Source organism: Diorhabda sublineata, chromosome 6 (genome assembly GCF_026230105.1).
Source record: "Diorhabda sublineata isolate icDioSubl1.1 chromosome 6, icDioSubl1.1, whole genome shotgun sequence".
Lineage (NCBI taxonomy): Eukaryota > Metazoa > Arthropoda > Insecta > Coleoptera > Chrysomelidae > Diorhabda > Diorhabda sublineata.
Window position 1 is genome coordinate 2,304,517 of NC_079479.1, and position 23,432 is coordinate 2,327,948.

The 23,432-nt window shown below is 31.0% G+C and overlaps 2 protein-coding genes across 2 annotated transcripts in view; one reads left to right on the forward strand and one right to left on the reverse strand.

Annotated features, from left to right (window-relative positions):
- The window catches only part of LOC130445346 (histone acetyltransferase KAT7), a 36,143-nt gene extending 20,914 nt beyond the window's left edge, over nt 1-15,229 (reverse strand). Inside the window, exons 1-7 of the mRNA XM_056780926.1 lie at nt 15,041-15,229; nt 14,505-14,982; nt 13,007-13,249; nt 12,436-12,950; nt 11,548-11,845; nt 9,758-10,137; nt 1,205-1,298 (exon numbers count right to left, since the gene is read on the reverse strand). Of these exons, the coding sequence (XP_056636904.1) occupies nt 1,205-1,298; nt 9,758-10,137; nt 11,548-11,845; nt 12,436-12,950; nt 13,007-13,249; nt 14,505-14,982; nt 15,041-15,058 (2,026 nt within the window). The 5' untranslated portion in view covers nt 15,059-15,229. The remainder of the gene's footprint in view (nt 1-1,204; nt 1,299-9,757; nt 10,138-11,547; nt 11,846-12,435; nt 12,951-13,006; nt 13,250-14,504; nt 14,983-15,040) is intronic.
- Nucleotides 15,230-15,377: 148 nt separating this feature from the next.
- Nucleotides 15,378-22,971, forward strand: LOC130445345 (rab3 GTPase-activating protein non-catalytic subunit). Its single transcript, XM_056780925.1, has 8 exons — nt 15,378-15,555; nt 15,605-15,829; nt 15,920-16,478; nt 16,540-18,083; nt 19,605-19,843; nt 20,249-20,471; nt 21,126-21,964; nt 22,056-22,971. The coding sequence occupies exons 1-8, from the start codon at nt 15,471-15,473 to the stop codon at nt 22,200-22,202; spliced, it is 3,861 nt and encodes a 1,286-aa protein (XP_056636903.1). The 5' UTR covers nt 15,378-15,470; the 3' UTR covers nt 22,203-22,971.
- The last annotated feature ends 461 nt before the right edge of the window (nt 22,972-23,432 follow it).

Sequence of the window (23,432 nt, forward strand, 5' to 3'; positions counted from 1 at the left end):
AATTTTGGTAAACTTTTATCTAAAAACTTTTTTCGAAAAATGCAAACTTTTTGAGTTATTCATTCTTTTGTAAAAAATTTGACCCTTACAAATGATTTTTTTACGATTATACCCTTAAAGATATGAAAATGGTTTCTATTCGATTGCTTTTAACAAGGTCAGACGTATTTGAATCTATATTGAAAATTATTTAATTTTATACAGGGTGTGTATAAAAAGTGTTCAAAGTTTAACTTCATAAATATCAAATTTCTTCATTTTTTTTAATAGAACCACCCGGTTTTTTCTATTTTAATGCATTCAGGGGTAAAAAATAAAGCAAATATATATATATATATATACTTTCCTATACCTAAACCTCACCGTTATTCAGATATTAAATGTTTTCTTAAACTTTGAACACTTTTTATACACACCCTGTATAAAATGAAACATTTTTCAATATAGATTCAAATACGTCTTATCTTGTTAAAAGCAATCGAATAGAAACCATTTTCATATCTTTAAGGGTATCCTCGTAAAAAAATCATTTGTAAGGGTAAAATTTTTTACAAAAGAACGAATAACTCAAAAAGTAAACATTTTTCGAAAAAAATTTTTAGACAAAAGTATACTAAAATTTTACGTAGATTTCAAAAATGTATTAATATACAGTGTGTTCTATTCAAAATAACAAAGTTACAGTCGACTTCCGGTAGAACCGGAAGTCAGCCATCTTTGAAAATATTTTAGTTAAAAAGATCGTATCCGAAAACCCAAACGTAGAAATTTTCGTGATTTTACTATAAATATTTTGCCATATATACGGATAGTTTTAACTCCTCGTGGGACACCCTGTATATACATTTTATTATTAATAAATTATCTGATTTGAAATGCAATTAATTAATTTGTTTTGCATTAAATGACATTTGACAGCCACCTTGTAGTTATACAATACGATAATTGTTTCAACGCAAAAAAACGCCTGATTGTTAGTTATTTTATTATTCGATAGTTGGTATGAATGATTCATGTCAATTACTACCCTCAGTGGAAAATTAAAGCGAATTATTGGTCGAACGTGTTTTATATAGGGTGATTCACGTTCAACTGGACGAACCTAAATAGATATTTTGAAATATTTTGGCATTTAGGAAAAAACTTGTTGTTAATTTCACTAAATATATTTTTTTTGCGAAAGTATTTTTAAAAATACACTTACTGAAATCTATGAGTAGACGTCCGTAGCCCTGTCTTTGATAAGGAGGTAACGTGAGGATGCAGGATACGTTGTAATTCAAAAACGAATTTTTTTCCTGCAACAAATAATTTTTTTGGATAAATCGACGGCTTGAATTGATTTATTTCTAAGAAAAACTTGGCCTGAAATAGTAAATAGAGCGCGATGGAAGTTGACTCCTATCGGGATACTTTGGGTCATAACACCCAAAATAATAAATTTAGGTGAAAAATGTGTATAACCTTTTTTGTAGAGCTTATAATAAGCTTCATTTTTTGTTTAAAACATTTTTTACAAAAATCAATAGTTTCGAAGATATTTAGTAAATTATCGCTCTTACGCATTTGGTAAAAATTAGATTGACTCTTGTCGGGATACTTTGGGTTATAACACCCAAAATAATAAATTTAGGTGAAAAATGTATATAACCTTTTTTGTAGAGCTTTTAATAAGCTTCATTTTTTGTTTAAAACTTTTTTTACAAAAATCGATAGTTTCGAAGATATTTAGTAAAATATCTCCCTTACGCATTTGGTGAAAATTAGATTGACTCCTGTCGGGATACTTTGGGTCGTAGCATCCAAAATAACAAATTTAGGTGAAAAATGTATATAACCTTTTTTCTAGAGCTTTTAATAAGCTTCATTTTTTGTTTAAAACTTTTTTTACAAAAATCGATAGTTTCGAAGATATTTAGTAAAATATCTCTCTTACGCATTTGGTAAAAATTAGATTGACTCCTGTCGGGATACTTTGGGTCGTAGCATCCAAAATAACAAATTTAGGTGAAAAATGTATATAACCTTTTTTCTAGAGCTTTTAATAAGCTTCATTTTTTGTTTAAAACTTTTTTTACAAAAATCGATAGTTTCGAAGATATTTAGTAAAATATCTCCCTTACGCATTTGGTAAAAATTAGATCGACTCCTGTCGGGATACTTTGGGTCGTAGCATCCAAAATAACAAATTTAGGTGAAAAATGTATATAACCTTTTTTGTAGAGCTTTTAATAAGCTTCATTTTTTGTTTAAAACTTTTTTTACAAAAATCGATAGTTTCGAAGATATTTAGTAAAATATCTCCCTTACGCATTTGGTAAAAATTAGATCGACTCCTGTCGGGATACTTTGGGTCGTAGCATCCAAAATAACAAATTTAGGTGAAAAATGTATATAACCTTTTTTGTAGAGCTTTTAATAAGCTTCATTTTTTGTTTAAAACTTTTTTTACAAAAATCGATAGTTTCGAAGATATTTAGTAAAATATCTCTCTTACGCATTTGGTAAAAATTAGATTGACTCCTGTCGGGATACTTTGGGTCGTAGCATCCAAAATAACAAATTTAGGTGAAAAATGTATATAACCTTTTTTCTAGAGCTTTTAATAAGCTTCATTTTTTGTTTAAAACTTTTTTTACAAAAATCGATAGTTTCGAAGATATTTAGTAAAATATCTCTCTTACGCATTTGGTAAAAATTAGATTGACTCCTGTCGGGATACTTTGGGTCGTAGCATCCAAAATAACAAATTTAGGTGAAAAATGTATATAACCTTTTTTGTAGAGCTTTTAATAAGCTTCATTTTTTGTTTAAAACTTTTTTTACAAAAATCGATAGTTTCGAAGATATTTAGTAAAATATCTCTCTTACGCATTTGGTAAAAATTAGATTGACTCCTGTCGGGATACTTTGGGTCGTAGCATCCAAAATAACAAATTTAGGTGAAAAATGTATATAACCTTTTTTCTAGAGCTTTTAATAAGCTTCATTTTTTGTTTAAAACTTTTTTTACAAAAATCGATAGTTTCGAAGATATTTAGTAAAATATCTCTCTTACGCATTTGGTAAAAATTAGATTGACTCCTGTCGGGATACTTTGGGTCGTAGCATCCAAAATAACAAATTTAGGTGAAAAATGTATATAACCTTTTTTCTAGAGCTTTTAATAAGCTTCATTTTTTGTTTAAAACTTTTTTTACAAAAATCGATAGTTTCGAAGATATTTAGTAAAATATCTCTCTTACGCATTTGGTAAAAATTAGATTGACTCCTGTCGGGATACTTTGGGTCGTAGCATCCAAAATAACAAATTTAGGTGAAAAATGTACATAACCTTTTTTGTAGAGCTCATAACAAGCTTCATTTTTTGTTTAAAAAGTTTCGGCATACATTCTAGCAAAGTTAAAGGGTTCATCTATTTGAAAACTACACCCTTGGTATCAAACATAAAAAATTTGAAAACCGAATTTAAATACTACAGAATCCTTTGTTATTTTTTTCTTTCACTATATTTTTCGCGTCAAAATGGACTTACTATAACGCTGCATTTTTCAAAAATTAAAAACAGGCACGTTCGATTCATTCCATCATGAACAATAACCCCGCCACTGGTTATTTTGCATAAAAAATCCAAAACTTTTTTTTGCCAACACTGCATCTTGTGTTATTGTCTAATTTATGAACGTTACTTTGAAAAAAAAAAACTTTAAAAGGCCGTCAACAAAATTAATTATATATCCCGCGATGTAGTTCTCAGAAATACCAAAATGTTTCAGACAACAAAACATGCTTATAAACAAAATTAACAACTGGAATTTTTACGGCCAACGTTCCCACAGAAACAAGAAAAAAATCTTTGAATAATGGCAAACTTTCGTATTTATTTATTCCAATTTTCTATGAAAATAAATTTCGCAAACTATAAAATGTTTCTGTCAAAAAATAGAAACTAATACATTTTATTCATTTCCTAGATATGTATTAATTGAACATCTGGCAAAAATTCCCAGACGATGATTGTCGATGAAAAAAATGCAAAAACCGATTTGTTTGGGTTATACTTCGAAAATTAATATCGATACGTTTATACAAGGGTTGCTACTAAAGTTTATCACATAGAATAAGAATAAATCAATGGGTTATGGCTAACTAAAAATCATATAAGTATGATACTAGTAGCGCCTTCTATGTGTAAGCTTTGCTAATCTGTCTAATTCACGAAACTATTACTTCTCCCTCGTTTATCACACTCCATTTCTCTCTAATCTATTCTGATTGGATCGAAATGACGTCGAACTTGAGAGTAGTACGAATGGCAAAAGAGGAGAGGGGAATAGGGCGTGGTGCAACCGATACTCCTTCTCCCTCGTTAATCACTATCTATTTCACTCTAATCTATTCCTATTTTACAGAATATCAAATTATCATCAATTCCAATTTAAACTAAAATAAATTTAAAATACTTGAAATTTTCGTATTAAACTAAAAGAATAATTTTCATCCATAAATTATCGACTCTTTAAGTCGACGTATTTATTTAATTACATCATTATGTAGTTCTAGTGAAATATCACGAGATTTGGCGACACCGCACGACTGGCGACGGGTGTCTCGACGCCATAAGGGTCAACGTCCTCAGCCCTAGACACTAGCACGAACAGGTGCAGGGGGCCCATTCCACCGGAGTTTTATGCGTATAGGGGGGAAACTCTCCAACAGTCTCCTCCAATTTTAAACGAATCTCTTTCCGCGTGGAGTACGTCGTTCGGATTTATAAGTGGAACTGAGACAATTGGTAAAAGGTTTTTTTTTACAACACGCACTATACGTTATTATAGGGGGGAATAAAACGTCATTGTTATTGCGAAAATGTCAATATAAAAAAAAACATTATACAAGATACCATGACTCACACATCAAATTGTTGCGAAACAAAAAATCGAATGAGTCATCTTATAAGTTGTATACGAATCGGATACTCTATAATATTTCAAGTATTTCCGATGATTTCATATTAGAATCGAAGACCAAATACCGATTAAATAGACCAGTCAACCAAATTACTAATTATTTAGTTGGGGTATAGAAAGTTTTAATATAATTACCACTTCGATATACAACAATTTATTTTACTAGTAATGCCTGTTATGCAACCAACAATACACGCGTGTATTATATGTGGTATATTTCCGTATTTTTTTTTTTTCGATAATTAACGAATAGTTGAAAATAAAATATTTATGAGGATTAAAAAGAAATATTAATCGGATTAAGTGGTGGAGTAATTAACAACAGGAAATTTCGTATTATATAACTATTGTCCCATACAAAAATAATTAATAGAGTTATCGTACCGTAAATAAATTATTGACCCTCTTACGTATGGGTAATACCCAAGCTCTTGAATGTTTGGTCAAGATTACAATTTTAAACCGGATTTGAACAATGATATCGTTTTTTTTATTAGCTACCAATGGCGTATCATTTTAAATAAAAATATAAAATATCGTTTAATCAAATAACGAAGTCGATGAATTGCGCACTGCTACAGGAACTCATCATCTGATCACGATTCGACCAATAGCAACCGAATACAACTGTCAGTTATGTATAATGAAGTCGACGTTGCCATATTGCGATTTATCGTAAAAAATATTTTTTGACGTTTTATTTTCTCTCGTAATTAATTTCTTATGAGAATATACAAAAAAAAATATATTCAAATTAGTAGCAATAACTTTCGACTCGACTAACAATACGTGGAAACTGTTGATTGTTCTAAAATACATATCAACCTCATTTCGCTTTTACCATCATCGTATATCGTTTAGTTTATAATTAAAAACGATCGAACCGTTGTCCATTAAAAAAAAATTCGATACGGTCGACCGCTGCCTGCTGACGCCATCGACCGCTGGCCTCCGTGTTTCTCGGAACAACATTCAAACCGACCGACATACTTTGCAAATCACAAAACCGTCACTAGTCCAGTCGAATTAATTTTAAATTATTTTATTCATTTAAATAACGTATTTTTACGAGTTTACTTTCTTAAAGGAACATTTCAATATAATTGACAGTACGTCATTTCGGGTGACGACACAACCAAACGCCATATTGTCTTACGGGGGAGGGGCAAATATTGCATTACATTAAAATTTTCATTAGTGTTGCGTTTTATTTAATTTTTTGGTCGAAGTTATTAATTTCGATAAAAAAAAGGGCCCGAACAAATAAATTATACACGTTTGTAATAAAATATTAGTCCATCACGACAATATGGCCGACATTCAAGGTCTCTCCCACAAAGCATAGGACGGCCTACTTAAATAAATCTGTCAGAATGTCTGATGACGTCACAAATTACGCTTTCATGTAAACCTCACTTTATAACCATCAAACCACCAAAAAAAGTGAAGTGGAGCCTCAAAAGATGGAAAAAATATTAACTGGACTCGGATAAGTTCCCGTCAATATCACCAAGATGGAAGCTTTCATAAGATATCTACACGCTGTAAATTGTGACGTCACAAAATTGGATTATAGTAATGAAAATGGACCGTCCTATTATTTGTGGAAGCGTCCTTGACTCAAAATGACGTATTTATAATAAAGATGAGAAATAATTATTAATATATGAAATACGACGAAATTATATGATTTACATCGAAAACTGGCAACATCGGCGTTGTGTTTCTATATTTTTGAGAACTTTTTATGAAATCTTTTTGTTATAGGGTCGTTTTTAAAAACATTCTTTTCATCTTTTTTCAATAATAAAAAGTAAATTACGTTGAAAAGTGATCCAATACTGGGAAAAATATTTTTCTCACTTGATTTCTTGTACAAGACGAGAAAAGTGCTTAAAAATAAAACGGTGATGTGTTCATCGCGGCCTTCCAAGGGCTGTCTAGACAGTCACAAAAGGGGGTTGGTTGCAGCGGAATATGTATAGAGAGAGGGTGGTGGAATCGTTCCCCAAAAGATAGGATACGAATGTCTGGAAGACGAGACACTTTGGGATGAGGTGCACTACGTCCCGTGGCTGTTTTAGATGCGGAGGTATACGAAGAAAGGGACTTTTTTATATATACGTACAGTTGTATTCATTATAAATTACCCACCCTTCATACTAGTACACAATTTTTGCACTCAAGTGAATTATGCGAAAGTATTCATTTGTATGAGTCATTGACACGAAATTAAGAAAACCCAAAAATTTATTATAAATCATTAACACCAATAAAAATCATTAAATCAGAAAATGAAAACAAAAAACTAATGGAACATTCCAGAATGATGTCGTAGGAATTGGTAGTTCGACTTTATTTACTGGGTGGCACAAATTCGATTACTTAATGCATTTTTCATTTTTAAATTCCTAAACTAAAACAAATTTATCGGCACTTTACACCACCTCTTAAGATCAAATAATATTCACTTCGATACAATATTTCGAAATTATAGCGAATAACAATGCGAAAAACTAAAAAAAAATCACAATTGAAAAACTATTTACGTACGTTAACAAAGCTTTTTTGTGCCACCCTGTCAAAAACGCCGTCACGTGTTCTAGAATGATCTATTACGTTTGAAACCTCCAATTAATCTTCTTCTTTTTCAACGAAAATCAGATCTTTGTCATTACTCACAAAAAGTAAAGAATTAGATTACAAAGAAGTGACATTTATCAATAATGAAGAACTTAAAGGTATTTATGGAGATTTAAGAATTTTTTAATGATTTAATAACGATATTAAATGTGGTTAAGATATGATATCTTTGTAAAATAATAAAAAAAAGTAAGTTAACCCCTAAGGTGTGAAGTACGTACGTTACTGATCATTTAAAGACATTTCAATAATAATCTTAACCTCACAAATTGTTTTTTCTCGGAAATAATAACAACGAGAATGTTTCTAATAACATCATCGTGATAAAAATGCATCATCGTCTTTCGAGAACTACTTAATATCTTCTAAATGTCGAACAGACATTTTTCCATTAAAACCGTCGACACCGACTGCCCAATCGATTCTTATGAAACTGCATTTCAATTTCCAAGTATCAAAAATGGACATAACGAAAAAGAGAAGACGTCTAGTCAGCTAAGTGTGTCGTTCCGGGAATCTTTCAATGATAATGTCGCTCCGATAAAAATACCATCATTTCGAATACGAGGGTAACACAAAATTTCATATAAAGAAATTATTTATCGTTTTTATGATCTAAATTAGTCTTAGATTCATGGTTAATACTAAATAAGTATTAAATAATGAATTATAAGAATGTTTATTGTTCATTTTATATCGTCAGTGCAGTATAACCTAACTTAATTCGACTTTAAGTCGGGAGTTGAATAAGAAACGTTATTCTTTAGGTTTTAACGATTGAATTTACATAATTCCTGTCACCTCGATGAAAAATGAAATTCATAAACCACCAGTTGGCCCATTCGTGGCCCCTACTACGTCCCCCAAATTGATCCCCTCGCCGGACATTACTAATTCGTAAATATTTCGAAAAGTTCGTTGACCCGTCGATTGCGACGCGTGTGCCGAAATCATGCGGTTTTTTCTGCATTCATCACCACTCTGTGAGTGATCAGAACCAGATTCGGACTAGCGCGAAAGGACTGCGAATTGCATTGAAATAAAAAAAATTAAAACTTGTTTTTTTATATAGGAATATGTATAGAAAGTACTTAAGATAAGTGAGAATACGGAAAAAAAATTAATATATACTTTATGTTACAAATATTAGGATACAAAACTAAAATTACGTTACGTTCAAAAATGATAAGTATTTAGAATTTTTTTAGACATTTGGTTTTGGTTTTAGCCAAAATATTTAAAAAGAAAACTAAACAGAGGCCAGTGTTAGAAACACAAGTAGTTAAATGTCTTCCGATACTTCAATCTGCACCTTCAAGTCCTTTCTTTTCGATTTCTTCATCTATTTTGCTCATTAAACGTCTCCTAGATCTTTTCCTGTCTACTTCTCCCCCTCAGTTTCCACTTGATGACTTCCTTCGGTGGTCTGATATCCATCATCCTCTTCATATGTCCAAATAAATCTACTTATGATCCCTGTGTGATTCCCTTAAGGTTTACAACGTTCAATGTCTTCCGATACTTCAATCTGCATCTTCAAGTCCTTTCTTTTCGATTTCTTCAGCTATTTTCTTCATCCTACGTCACCCAGGTCTGTTTCTCTCCCTGGTTTCCTCTCAACCAAGTGCTTCGGTCATCTCATATCCACCGTCTTCTTCATATGTCCAAATTATCTCCTCAATTCTAATTCCGTAAAATGTATTTTTGTTCTATTTCGACATATTTTCATCCTGATTAATTTCCAGGCCCCGTTTTATGAGTTTCCATGTCATATACTTCAGTCTTACTACATTACTACTTGATTGTTTACAAAACTCAGCGAATAGAGGCTGTATATTACGAAGGGTAAACCAATAGTCCTATATGTACCCTTTCGATACTACAATGATTATTTGGGGGGTATTTTAACCATCAAGTTATGAAATTTTCACTATAAATCAAAGTTGCTACCTTAAATACCCCTTGGACCACTAAATACCTTTGTTCGATACAAGAATTTTCTGTAATAATTTTTTTTCTGGTCCCTGTAGGGCCGCAAAGTTTTCAGACGGTAACTAGTGAATTTCAACTATTTTTCGTTTAGTTAAATACGAATTGAGTAGAAAAAAAGAAAAGGTGATAGTCTGAAATGATTCGGTACTCACCTTACTGAAATATCCAACTGTATGACACCCTTCGTTATCGGTCATAGTCATTACGTAGAATAAAAAAGGTTCCACATCGTAGTATAATGTCTTGTGATCCAAAAAGAATTTAGCAAGAAGGCACAAATTTTGACAATATTGTTTGTATCTTTTCCCGTCGACTTCCCACACTGATATTTTATCTTTTCGATAAACTTCTTCTCCCGGAGGATGTCGCCATACGCATTTAACTATATGACGGTGGAGGATGGTATACGATTTCATATATCGTAAACAGAATTCGCAAATGTATAGTTTTGGAAGGCGAGCGTAATCCTCGGGGTACGGGCTTTGATACCAAACTTCCATTTCGAATTTTCCCATTTCTATATATTTGGTACCTATAAACAAATCGTTGATAACTTTCTTTACCTAGTTAAAAATTGTAAAATATTTGTTCAAGGGATCTAAATATATCGATTTAAATTTATAAAAGCAGATAATGGTTTTAGAAATAAAATTTGAAAACATCGTAAATTTAAATAACTTAAAACAATATCCGTTATGACTGTGATTCCATGAGCCGTGAAAACAAAATTTTCATTTTGTATGTTATATTGAGAAAAAATTGAAATTTATAACATGAAATATAAGAATAACTTCAAAACAGTTGAATTAAATTGACAAATATATCTAAAAATAAGCTTTATTTATAATAAAAAATATTTAAATAAACAATCTCAGTATATACTGGTCTGTCGGTTTCTTAACCACTGCCAATAATTCGTTCACACACATATCGAGATGATCGAATGATGTTGAAAATTATTTAAATCGGCTATCGATAATCAGAATTGAATTTTAAAGTTATTGTTATTAAAGTTATATTAGGTGAATAAACGCAATAAAATGTAAATATTGATAACTATAAAAATTAGAAATCGATTGTATTCTGATTAAATAATCGATTATCGTGTCAAATTCTTATGTCATTATCATTTGTGTTTACATTATTATAAACCGATTTTGAGGTTATATTATGTATCACCAAAACCATCTTATTTTTTTTGTTATGCCTTATCTTGATTTTAGGTTTCTTATCATAGAAAATATTTGTTATTTTAAACTGATTTTCTAAGAAGAAAATAGGCCTAAAATTAAGATAAATCATCAAGAAAAACATATAAAGATATATAAGAAGCAAGAAAACCTGTTTTAGTCAACTTAAAAATTACTATATTCTTTTAACTGATAAAAACATTATTGATGTAGAATTTATGTAAGCAGGTACTAAAATGTTTTGATGATCAATTTTTGTTCTAAGTAAGTACATTAATTAGAATTTAATTTATTTAAGGTTATAAGGTGGCATAACCACTTTTCCCCGATAATTTATTATGCTTAACATCAACAAAAGAAATTACTCGATGATGATGTCAAAGGTTATGATCAACAGAAGAAAAATGAAATTTTGTGGCGTAAAAATATAACGAAATTGTAAAATACGCTATAATCGATGCACTATTTCTATAGTGATCAATTAAGAAGTTAAAAGTGCCGCGATTCTACTGGAGTTTGAACTAAAACCAGTAAAAACTCATATCCTTCATCTGTTGAAGAGTTATTGTACAAAATTCAATAAAAAAATGAATAATATCATGTTATTAAAAAATTTTTCACCAATAGTTACAATTTTTGACAATTCCTGAAAAGTTTAATGCAAATTTGAGGAGTTTTAGTATTTTTTAGCCTATTAAAGCAAGTATAAAAAATTTAGGATGTTTTTTTATCAAATTATAACTATTATTTACCTTTAGAACTTGGAAGGTTCTTCAAATCATCCTCGATCATATCACTGGCTATAGCCTGTGCGTCTTGGAACAATTTCAAATCATATTCGGGCACAAAGTTCGTCAAATCGGGTTCTTTAGTTTTGTCAACACACGGTTTAATATCTTCTGTAGATTCAAGTTTGAATTTCGCTCTAATATCTCTTATTTTCTGTAAATACTGTCTTTGTTCTGAGCTAGCGTGCGGTCTCGGTGTTTTTTTATGGAATTCTAAAGCTTTCTTTCTAGATTCCTCCCGTTTCTTTCTCTCCTCAAGCCTCTAAATTAACAAATAAAAACATGGGCTCATGGAAAATATTTTACTAACCCATGGGTTCCTAGACATACTATTATAGAAGGATATGATACAGCAGACATATTTGCCAAAGTAGGATCAGATAAACCCTTCATAGGATTTGAACCCTTCTGTGGAATCAGCTATAGGACAATACACAATACCTGCAGGGATTCAGACAGGCAAAGATACTCCTGGAAACTATTAATATTGACAGAAGGCTCAAATAAGGGTGATATAATATATTTTAGAGCGCACTGTGTCATATTACCCTTTTAATCTATATAAATTAATTGTTTTAGTGATTATAAATCGATATTCTTACATTTATTTGAATATAAAATATAAATTGATAATTTTTCGTTAGAAAATTCTTCGGGAAACTGTTTAAAAAATTTATTAGGGTGTTTTATAGCTGCAAAATTCATAATTCGTTAAAAAGAATTGATAGCACAACTTGGTTTTGAATATTATATAGTTTGATAATGAATAACCCATTTTTTTGTACTAAAAGGGGAAAAATTGCTTGTTCAGTTGTTACCCCCTGTTAAATTCTAAAATATTGGTATATTTACCTCTTTACATTTTTCTGGTGTTAAATTGTGATACTTTGGACAAGCTTCTAACGTGAAATGTTTTTCATATTTTCCACTCAAATGTCCAAAGCCATCACAACCTTCCAGGGGACACATTCGTTCTTCTTCTACTGGCGATTCGCTGTTTTTGTGTTTTCCTTCATTTTTCTTTTTAGTTTTCCCTTTTCCAACTGCTGGCGCTTTTTTCACTGGCGATCTAGATAAAGATCTTTTAGTACTTTCTGTATCGGAGTCGGTGTCTGAATAAACATTCTTTCCGGCGTGTTTGGATTTTCTTATACTTGCTGATCTGGTGAGTTTTCTAGGGGTTCTACTTTTTAGGGTGGCGTCGTTTTCTGAATCAGTATTTGCAGTCTCTTTGTGAACTACTGAAGGTTTTTTTACGGGTTTCTTGACAATTTTTCTAGCATTTGCTGTTTCCGATTCGGCGCTACTTTCACTTTCTGAACTACTACTGGAATGTGATGCTGTAGATGCAGAACTTGCTGATGAATCTAAAGGAAATAATGAAAATATAGTAAACGAACGGAAATATTAAATAAATCCTCACCAATAGTTTCTTTGGATTTTTGTTTTTCTTCTTTTTTTTCATTTCTTACTTTTTCTACTGTTCTAGCTTTAGCTCTTGGTTCGGGTTTGACTTTTGTTTGGTGGACATCCTTGGAAGGTTTTTCTTTTGTAGAATCAGATTCAGAACTATTTTCGGGTGAAAATATGCTTTTTTTCTTGTTAACATCGCTGTTATTATTCTTGGCGGCGACTTTTTGAGCTCTTATTTTAGGAGGCTCCTTACCTAAATCATCATTTAATTTACACTGCAAGTCAAATGTTTAAAACTGACAAGGGTGTTGAGTCTTCTCAGTTTAGAACAGAATTTCAATTGAAAATGGAGGTTTTTTACTGCATTAGTGGTAATTATAGTCCTCCATGAACTTTTCTTCGAATATGCTTTGTAAATAAACTTTCAACCAACAGCTTTGGTACTCAATTGTCTTAGTTAGTTCGTTGAAACATTTTTATCTTGTTTAAGTGAAAGGAATACTTGTTTTGATACCTTCCAATAGATTATAAAAGTAAACAAAAGATGATTTGTATCAAATTGAATTACTTTGACGCATATCCTAGAGTAAAATGATTCATTACAATGCAGGTAAAAATTTTAAGATCAACTTTAATTAATCACCCAATAAAACATTTTTTAACAATCAATATAATTGAAAAGCATAAAGAAATATTAACAGTACAAGCTAAAAATGGCTATAATTAACTTAAAATATTTCAACTATCAAGCTATTCCCACAAAAGTTCAATATGATTGAGATCAGGGCTCTGAGGAGGCTAAAGCATGTTTATCAACACCCCTTGAATCTCTTTTTCTTCCTAATATCCTCTACATAATTTGGAACTATACTTGGGATCATTTTCTTGTAGGAAAATGAATCCATCCCCAATTAAATTCAAAGAGGGAGGTTATACTGTTCCTTTATCATAATTCTGTCAATTTTGATCAAATCTCCTTGATTGTTGGGACTACACAGTCTGGCATCATCTTCTTCTTGAGCACTAAATGTGAATTCTTTGTATCAAACTGAATAGCTCAAGCTTGGATTCAAAGAACTTTTTTAAAATCTTCTTCATTACAATCTCCTCTTGTTTTGTGGTCTTAGCAAAAGTTTTTGACTGGCGACATCACCATACAACTTTGCATCTCTTTATCACCATTTTACTTTCTCTGATCAAGCTTTTGTGGCATGAACACAAGTCTTAGAAAACTTCAATTATAAAACAATCTCACGTCTAGATTTGCTTTTATTGAGGAAAAAACAATTTCAGAATGGACTTCACTATCAATTTTAGGAGATTTTCCCATTTTAAGGCTCCATTATTTGTGAAGAAACCCATGTAACCTCAGGTAACGTTAGTTACGTGTTTTTAGAAGCTAAATATTGACCGATTGGGAAACAAAAGCAAAACAGTTATTAGCACATCATAAAATATTATTTCAACTGTACCACCTGGCTCTTTTGTCAGTGTTTGAAAATACATACCTCTAATTGGCACTTGCTTCTGTTCTGGTTTAGTTTTAGCTGCAGTTGCTTTTCCTGTTACTTTCCCTGAAGGTTTTGAAGGAGAAGTTGATTTTGGAGTAATTGTAGCACTGCTTTTTGGTTTTACATTACTTTTTCTCTTTGGAGGCTGTTTTTTAATATCATCATCTTCATCTGTTGAATATACTTTCGATACTATTTTATTTGTTTTTGCAGTCGCAGCTTTTTTTGGTGCGGGTTTCGATTCTGAAGTTTTACTGGCGGGAGTTTTTGTTTCCGTACTTTTTCTAACATGTTTTTGTGTTGGTGTCGGTTTTTTATTATTAGCCTCGGCGTCTGATTGGGGTTTACTTGAATCTTGAGAAGTTGAACTATCGGATTCACTCGATGATGATGACTCTGAGCCACTAGATGAAGAGCTTGAACTCGAAGAATTTGATGATGATGTACCTGAACTAGATTCGGTCGAGCTGGCACTCTAAAAAGAAATAACAGAACTATTTTTTTTATCAAAATAAACATATCGTGATTTGTACCTTTTTTCGATTAGCCATTCTATTTACCAGCTCTACTTATTCTATTATTATTATTTATATTTACAAAAATGACTATATTGACAACTGACAAATTGATGTAAAAATCTTCTTTTTTTAAATTGTTATATCAATTCACTATACATTGTAGACGTTTTTGCACAAAGTGCTTAGTAAACTAGAATGCAACTTCTATAATAAATTAAATAAATTATATCGGCTTTTCTAGTGAAGCACAGAATTAATACCAATTCTAAAGCTGGTGCCTTTTATGGTTTATAAATCTTTTATAGATTGGTAATTAAAGGTGATCTATGCTGGCAATAGCTAATGTCTCTTTGACAGTGACAATCATCTGGTCAATGTGGAACACAAAAGGGAAAGAGTTGTCAAGACGTAAACAAAGTAGTATGCAGTATTTTTCTTTTTTAAAATGTCGTCTGAAATTCGTGTGACATCATGTATAAAAGAAATAGATAAAATAAGAAAGTGTTTATTCCCTACTGATGACCACAGAGGTAAAATAAGACAGTTTTACATGATTGTTATTATTAATATAACTTTTAGGCACTGATAGCTGGTTGCATTTTTGTAAAATATCTGTTGCACCTACGGGTGATTTAATTGTTATTGCAAACGATAGAAAAATTGTTGTACTAACTTCAAAATGGGATCCCCAATCCTCCATGAATATTTTCCAAATATTTCATTCGGGATATATTCACGAATACGATAAAGTAAAAGCTGTTTTATGTGTATGTGTAGTAGATCAAAATGGAAACAGTCGTCTTGGTAAGTTATACACATGTAAATATAAAAATTCGTATCAATTTTGTTGATTTTACACCTTTAATCAAGATATGCTTAGCTAATTATTTATAGGCGCAGATTGGAATTGCATTATTGTCGGATTTGATTCTGGTCATGTTAGATTTTACACGGAAAATTGTGATTTAATTTTCGAAGAACAGTTCCATGCTGAAAATATCACGACCATAAAATGCAGATCTCAGCATAACCCAAGATCTGATTTATTGCCTAATTTACATCCAGAGGAAATTTATATACAATACCAAAGTACCTTATGTGTTCTTAAAGGCCCTCAATTGTTTTCCACTTTGAGACACTGCCGCTCCCAACCAGATAACAATGACATAGTAAGAGTAGTACCTAAAAAATGGGGCTTTCTTGACCAATCTGTTATAAACGATTCTGCTGTCGTAGGGTTAAATCTCTCTAATACATTCGATCATTTATTAGTTGCTTCAACTTCTAGAGGTTTCAATTCGAGATGTAGCAACGTGCCTCCAACTAACACTATAGTTGTGGCAGCTGGTTCAAAACCATTTTTAGGTTACCATTTCGCGTTCGAAGGTGGTGGTATGCCTGTTTTAAGTGATGTAGCTAAAGCCGTGGCTATGAAATTAAAATCTACTCTACCGTGAGTTTTTTTTTTTAATTTATTTGATTGAATTAGTAAAAAAACATTTTTAATATTTCAGAAGCTGGTTAATTGGAAGTAAGAACGTACAAGAAAAACAATTATCTGTACCGGTACTACCGGCTGATGCTATGACTTGCAGATTTGGGCTTTGTGATTTAAGACGTGCCGCTACTGATATAATTCTTTCAGCTGATCATAGATTAGCCGCCGTATGTGATAGTTTAGGTCGCATCCTACTAATTGATACTTTCAAAGGGATAGTTATTAGAATGTTTAAAGGTTATAGAGAAGCCCAGTGTTCGTTTATACAAGTTCCAGATGAAAGAAGATCTAAACATAGATTAGGAAACAAAGTTGCCCACTTTTTGGTGGTGTATTCACCGAGAAGGGGAACTTTGGAAGTGTTTTCTCTCCAACAGGGGAGTAAAATTGCTATTTTTTCCGCTTCTAAACATAGTAAATTAGTGTATATAAATTACGGTTTAGTAGGTTTTACGAAAACTTTAAAAAGTCAATTTGTTTGTCAATATACCACTGTGTTTATAGATGGGGACGGTTTAATTAAAGAAATATCTATCCCATTTCATTTCGCTTTGTCCGAAAAACATAATAAAAGAGCTAGAGATATCCATTTGTACAAAAAATATCGAAATCTACTAAAAACCGATGCCGATAGTGATAAATTATTAAACGAAGCATTGAATACCTGCACGGAATTAAAAACCACAGAAGGAAAAAAACAAATGGTTGAATTGTTGTTGGAAAATAAAAACATACCCCCAGAAGTGGCTATTTCTTGCGTTAAATATTTTCTGGAAAGTTTAGAAGACGAAGATACGATAAATTTGAAAATATTGTGCCAAAACTCTAATCTCCTATTAGAATTATTCGTTTTCGTATCAAATTTTGAAGGAAAAGATACTGAAAAAAGCCACACAGAACAGGATGAATTTTCTGTAAAAGTAGACGTAAAGGAAATGTCTAATCTACAAAAACTTCTTGATTTAAGCGTCACGAATGATAATATAAATTTACCTGAAGTTCACGTGAAGTTTTCCAACGATCACAAATTTTCCGGAGCCGAATTTCTTTCCATATTCGATTACACAAAGTCAGATTCAATCGTCCTCAAGCCTAAAGTAGACGAAGATTCAAAATTCAAAGCTTCGGAAATATTATTTAAACCTTACATAGAAGGTACGTTCGCAAACATTTCAGAGCTACAAGAAAGGCTAGTGGGCCTAAAAATACCGACAGAACATCTGTTTGATCTACTAGTCAATTATTGGGTCAATAGGTCGCTTCGTATAGATCTAAACCTCGAAAAAGAGATACAGAGATTATCGAATATGTTATATATATTATTGAAAGTATCGAATGAAGATATCAATCCTGAATATGGTGAAGTTTCTACGTTTTGGTCGAGGATAAGAGAATTTTTGGCAATTTCTTCTAGACCTTTTCCGGCTCTTATGGCAGCCATTTTGTGTAAGAATGTAGCTAGAAAATTTGAGATAGCAGTACACTTGGAGGAGTTCGAGAACAATTTAGAAGATATGGAAGTACTGACACAAGAAAACGTCGAATGGTCCTTATTGATAAGTAAGTGCTCCTATTTTAAATAATTTATAACAAAAAAATTCTAAAATAAGTTTTTTTTCTATTGAAAAAGTACTAATACTCATTGGATGATTAGAGTAGGACCTAAAATGTCTTTAAAAAAGGTCAAAAATCATTTTAAAAATATTTTACTGCATAGCGACACTCCATTTTGGATATATTGGGATATTTAGGACTTGGAATGCCTTTATAAAGATCATAAATCATTTTTAAAGTGACTCCAAAGTCTTAGCATTTTGTAATACTTTTAATAATCATTGATTGTCTCTAGTAGGACTTCAAAAAGGTCATAAATCGTTCTAAAAACATTTTACTGTATAATCATTCTCCATTTTCTAGGATGTATAGGACTTCAAATGACTTAAGGAAGGTCATGACACTCCACTTTGAATCCTCCTGTATATATAAGACTTCAAATGCCTTCAAAAAGACCATAAATCATTTTAAAAACATTTTATTACATAATGACACTCCACTTTGAATCCTCCTGTAAATATAAGACTTCAAATGCCTTCAAAAAGACCATAAATCATTTTAAAACCATTTTTTTACATAAAGACACTCCACTTTGAATCCTTCTGTATATATAAGACTTCAAATGCCTTCAAAAAGACCATAAATCATTTTAAAAACATTTTATTATATAATGACACTCCACTTTGAATCCTCCTGTATATATTAGACTTCAAATGCCTTCAAAAAGACCATAAATCATTTTAAAAACATTTTATTATATAATGACACTCCACTTTGAATCCTCCTGTATATATTAGACTTCAAATGCCTTCAAAAAGACCATAAATCATTTTAAAAACATTTTATTACATAATGACACTCCACTTTGAATCCTCCTGTATATATTAGACTTCAAATGCCTTCAAAAAGACCATAAATCATTTTAAAAACATTTTATTACATAATGACACTCCACTTTGAATCCTCCTGTATATATAAGACTTCAAATCTTTTCAAAAAGACCATAAATCATTTTAAAAACATTTTATTACATAATGACACTCCACTTTGAATCCTCCTGTATATATAAGACTTCAAATCTTTTCAAAAAGACCATAAATCATTTTAAAAACATTTTATTACATAATGACACTCCACTTTGAATCCTCCTGTATATATAAGACTTCAAATGCCTTCAAAAAGACCATAAATCATTTTAAAAACATTTTATTATATAATGACACTCCACTTTGAATCCTCCTGTATATATTAGACTTCAAATGCCTTCAAAAAGACCATAAATCATTTTAAAAACATTTTATTACATAATGACACTCCTTTTTGAATCCTCCTGTATATATAAAACTCCAAATGCCTTCAAAAAGGTCAAGAATTATTTTAAAAATATCTTATAGTGTAGTTACTTTATTAGACAACCACTCGGAAGTGTTCGAAGACAGAAGTTTGGGAAAATGTAGTTGAATCATTGTTTTATTTGATAAATTTGGGTAAATACAAAAGGATAATTTCAAAATGGATGATTTCTAGGTAAATTAGAGGACGTTTCACTTCTAAACATAATACTTTCAATAAAACCAGTTGCTAAAGATTGTCCATTACCGAAACTTACACACAAAGATCCCGTTGTCAGTTTAAATTACGTATTACAAAAAGGAAAAGGATCAGTTAGTGAATTAGTAGCACAATGGTTGACAAAAGCGGGTATCAACCCCTTAAATATCAATTTAAATGAAGATCTCGATAAAAACGATGATGACCTACTGAAGGTATTTATTTAACTTATTATACCGCAAGTTCTTCCAGTGTACATTTAGTAGTAAAAGCATTTTTTAAGGTGATACATTTCCCAGTGTAGCTTTTTTGAAAATTTTTAAATAAAAGTTTGTTTCTTTGAAAAATTGGGGTTAATATTTACCAGTTTGATGAACATATGTCCTTGAAGGGAAATTTTTAGGTTAGGATGCAAAATAAGCGACTAGGGGGTCAGATCTCGAAAAAATGAAGAAAATAATTCGAAATTTTGATAGTAGGTTTGAATTTTTGCTAAAAAGAAAGAATTTTCGTTTGATTTTCTTCCAATTTCTATTTTTATCTATTGAATTGTTCAATTTTAATGTTCAAAGTTGGAAACTTTGTATAATGAATAAAAAACTTTATTTAATATTTTACAGGAAAATTGGGCGACAATAGATCATTCGATTAAAGAAGAAAATTTGTTTTTACATATAAATTTGTTAAAAAAACAATTTCCTTACAGCGTTAATTCAAATTATCTGTTAACGAACATGTCCTGGGAATATGCTTCGGCATGGCAGAAGGATATGCAAAATTTAGATTTATTAGAAGCAGCAATAAGTTGTTTGAATTGTATTAGAGACGTTCATATAAGACAAGGTAATTGTATATTTGTAAATTTTAGTCTTTTTAGTCCTTTTTACATCCATTTCGTTATTATTTATATTGATTTCAGGTTTCGTTTAATAAAAAATCAGTCCAAAATAACAGATAAAAATTCCTCCTGTACAAAAGTAGACCTAAAATCGAAATAAATCATCACGAAACAGGATATGTATATGTATACAATGACACCAGGTCCTTTATGTGCTTTGAAAAGCTCAGTCACTGTCTTCGCACCATTTCAGCTTGTTTACTACCCTTTTCCATTTCTTTTGTTCTCCCTAGCTCTCCATCCATTAATTTTTTCATGTATCAATTTATCTTCTACATTCTTTTCTCAATTTTTTTGTTTCCATTGCTTCCTTTTTCCATCTTATTGATTTTTTCATCTATCTATTATCTTTTTATTCCTCTTGCACCATCCTCATTCAGTTTTTTTTGTTTCTATTGGCTTCTCTTTTCTATCTTATTGTATTAGACCCATTTTTGACACTTCTCGTACCACCATTCACTTCTCCGCTTACATTTTTTGCCCAAATTGAGCTAAAGCTCTTATTTCAGAGTTTCCAGGTTATTTATTCGGTATAGATCTTTCTGTAATTTCTACAGCTTTGTTTGAGTATCAAAATCTGAGTAAAAATTATTTTTTAGGTCTGTACCAACTAATATGGAACACCCATTTGAAAATAGTCAGCGAGAGTGCAAGCAAATTGATAAATAAAGTTGGGAAGGTTCCGAAGGAACGACTGTGTAAACAAGAGACCGGTCTAACAGATTACCAAATGTCCCTTTTTTCGAATATATTAAACAAGTTCTTAGATTCATTTATGCAGACCGCTATACAATCTCAAAGGGTTTCTAAAGCCCAGTTAAATTTCGAAAATATATGGGACAATGGCGGACAGCCTCTAGTGGAACTAGCAGTACAACAAAAATTGGTCAATTTCGAATTGTTACACGTACATTACCAACTCAGTTTAGTTCTATTGATGATAATAACGTTTTCCATTAAATATTCCAAACCGATAAACAATCTTTTCGATACTTCGGTTGGGAATTTATTCTTCACCGATATGCAGAAAAAATTGGAGATCTCCTGTAACAAATCAGATACAAAATTAAATTCATCGAGATCTCAATTCTTATTTAAAATAATATCCGCCAGTTTGGAAACTGTTACAGTGGATAATTCTGGGGAAATATATTCCACTGATCACGTTCATTGGACTAACAAATGTTTGGATTTGGGTGGTAGTTGGAATTTGGAGGTGGATGAATTGAGGAGGTACCAAGTAGTTCAATTGTACGTGTCAGGTTATGACAGTCTAGCTTACAGACAAATGTACATGGTGAAAGATCGTAAGGAGCTAGGAAAATGTCTACTAAAAGTCACAGCTAAAAGATTATCCCACTATTTGGCTTCGTCACCGGATTATTGCCAAAATATTACATGTCTAACTACTATGGTTACTCATTACATGGAAACTTTGGTGAGTAATTGTGATTCCTATTTCCTAACCTAAAAATTTTACAGAAAAAAAAGTTTTTATACCACCCCCGTATTAATATTTAATTTTTTAGGGTGAGGAATGGTGCGCCCCTGCTACTATAGGAGATATAACGTTATTAGCCAAACACACATTACATTGTTTCTCAGAAGAAGATAAAGAATACAAACTAGCTTATTATTTACATGATGGTTGTAGTACGATACAAAATTTACAATAATTATGCTATTAAAATTCTATTTAAATCGTTAACAGCATTTATAAGAATCCCGTGTACATATCTCTTGAATATACACCATTTTATTAACGTTAATATTGAGAGATTGTGGAAATTAAACACCAAAATATACTCTTTTTTAATATACATAAACCCCAAGCGGTTCGTGGACTGTATTTATGTGGGATTGTGGAAATGAAGTGTACTCTGTAAGTTGTATTTTATGTTTATTGCTTTGATTTAGTTATTTATGAATAAAACTGAACGAATTTTTTAACTTTACCTTTTTATTTTACTTATGTGTATTTTGAATTTCTTTTTACAACTAGTTCCCTGATGACTAATTTATAGTTATTCGAAAGCTTTGAATATATGTTAGGAATTGTATACTGTGGTGTTTCATTTCCACAATCCCACAATAACGTTTATAAAGTAATAGGAAAATACTTTATTTTCAATTTACATCATTTTATTCATAATTTTTGGTTTAAAATAAGTTTTTTTATAAAACTGTATATTTTGGATTAGAATTGCAGTATACAAAAAAACTTTATGTGTTTTTAGTGTAAATTCAACAGTACTTTATGGTGTATATTGAAAAAATATGTTTAGTTGGATTTATATGTGATTATTTTAACAATAAATTTGCTATAAACGTTGGTGGTTTGTAATTTTTTTTATGATATGAATATTAAACGTGTTACTATATCTTTATTGAAAATAAAAATTTTATTTATTATTTTTTTAGTCATTAATAAAGAAAATTAATAAATTGTTTGTTTTCTATTTAATACACACCCTTCTCATTAAATCCATGGGCGTAGCAAGGATGGGGTAAGTACCTGTGATTAGCTAATGTAAAATAAAAATTAGGTAGGGTAGGTACAAAATTTGAATTAAATTTGGTTGTAAACGACTTGAACAAAATTGCAGTGGTACAAAACTCAGTTACAATAGTAAAAGAATAAAATTATTTAAAAAAAAGTAGCAAATATACAACGTGTTTCTGAGGAGAACTTATTGGCTCAAATTGCATCTACAGAAATACTTAACATGAAGTATGAACATTTTTTCTCAATTGTGATATTATCATTACAAGAAAAATTTTTCAAGTACTAAACTGCGGAAGTCTTATTTCCAGCCATAAAACACGTACTACAGATTTAAGTAGCACAGCCCTGTACAAAGTGCCCTATCCAAAGGTCTTTTATTCAAGGTCCGCTTGTTGACCTT

Excerpts from the sequence above, each read along its gene's own strand:
- LOC130445345 (XM_056780925.1), top strand. The coding sequence starts at position 15,471 with ATGTCGTCTGAAATTCGTGTGACATCATGTATAAAAGAAATAGATAAA. Across the intron at positions 16,479-16,539 it reads AAATTAAAATCTACTCTACC|AAGCTGGTTAATTGGAAGTA; the intron begins GTGAGTTTTTTT and ends TTAATATTTCAG. Across the intron at positions 19,844-20,248 it reads ACGATGATGACCTACTGAAG|GAAAATTGGGCGACAATAGA; the intron begins GTATTTATTTAA and ends AATATTTTACAG.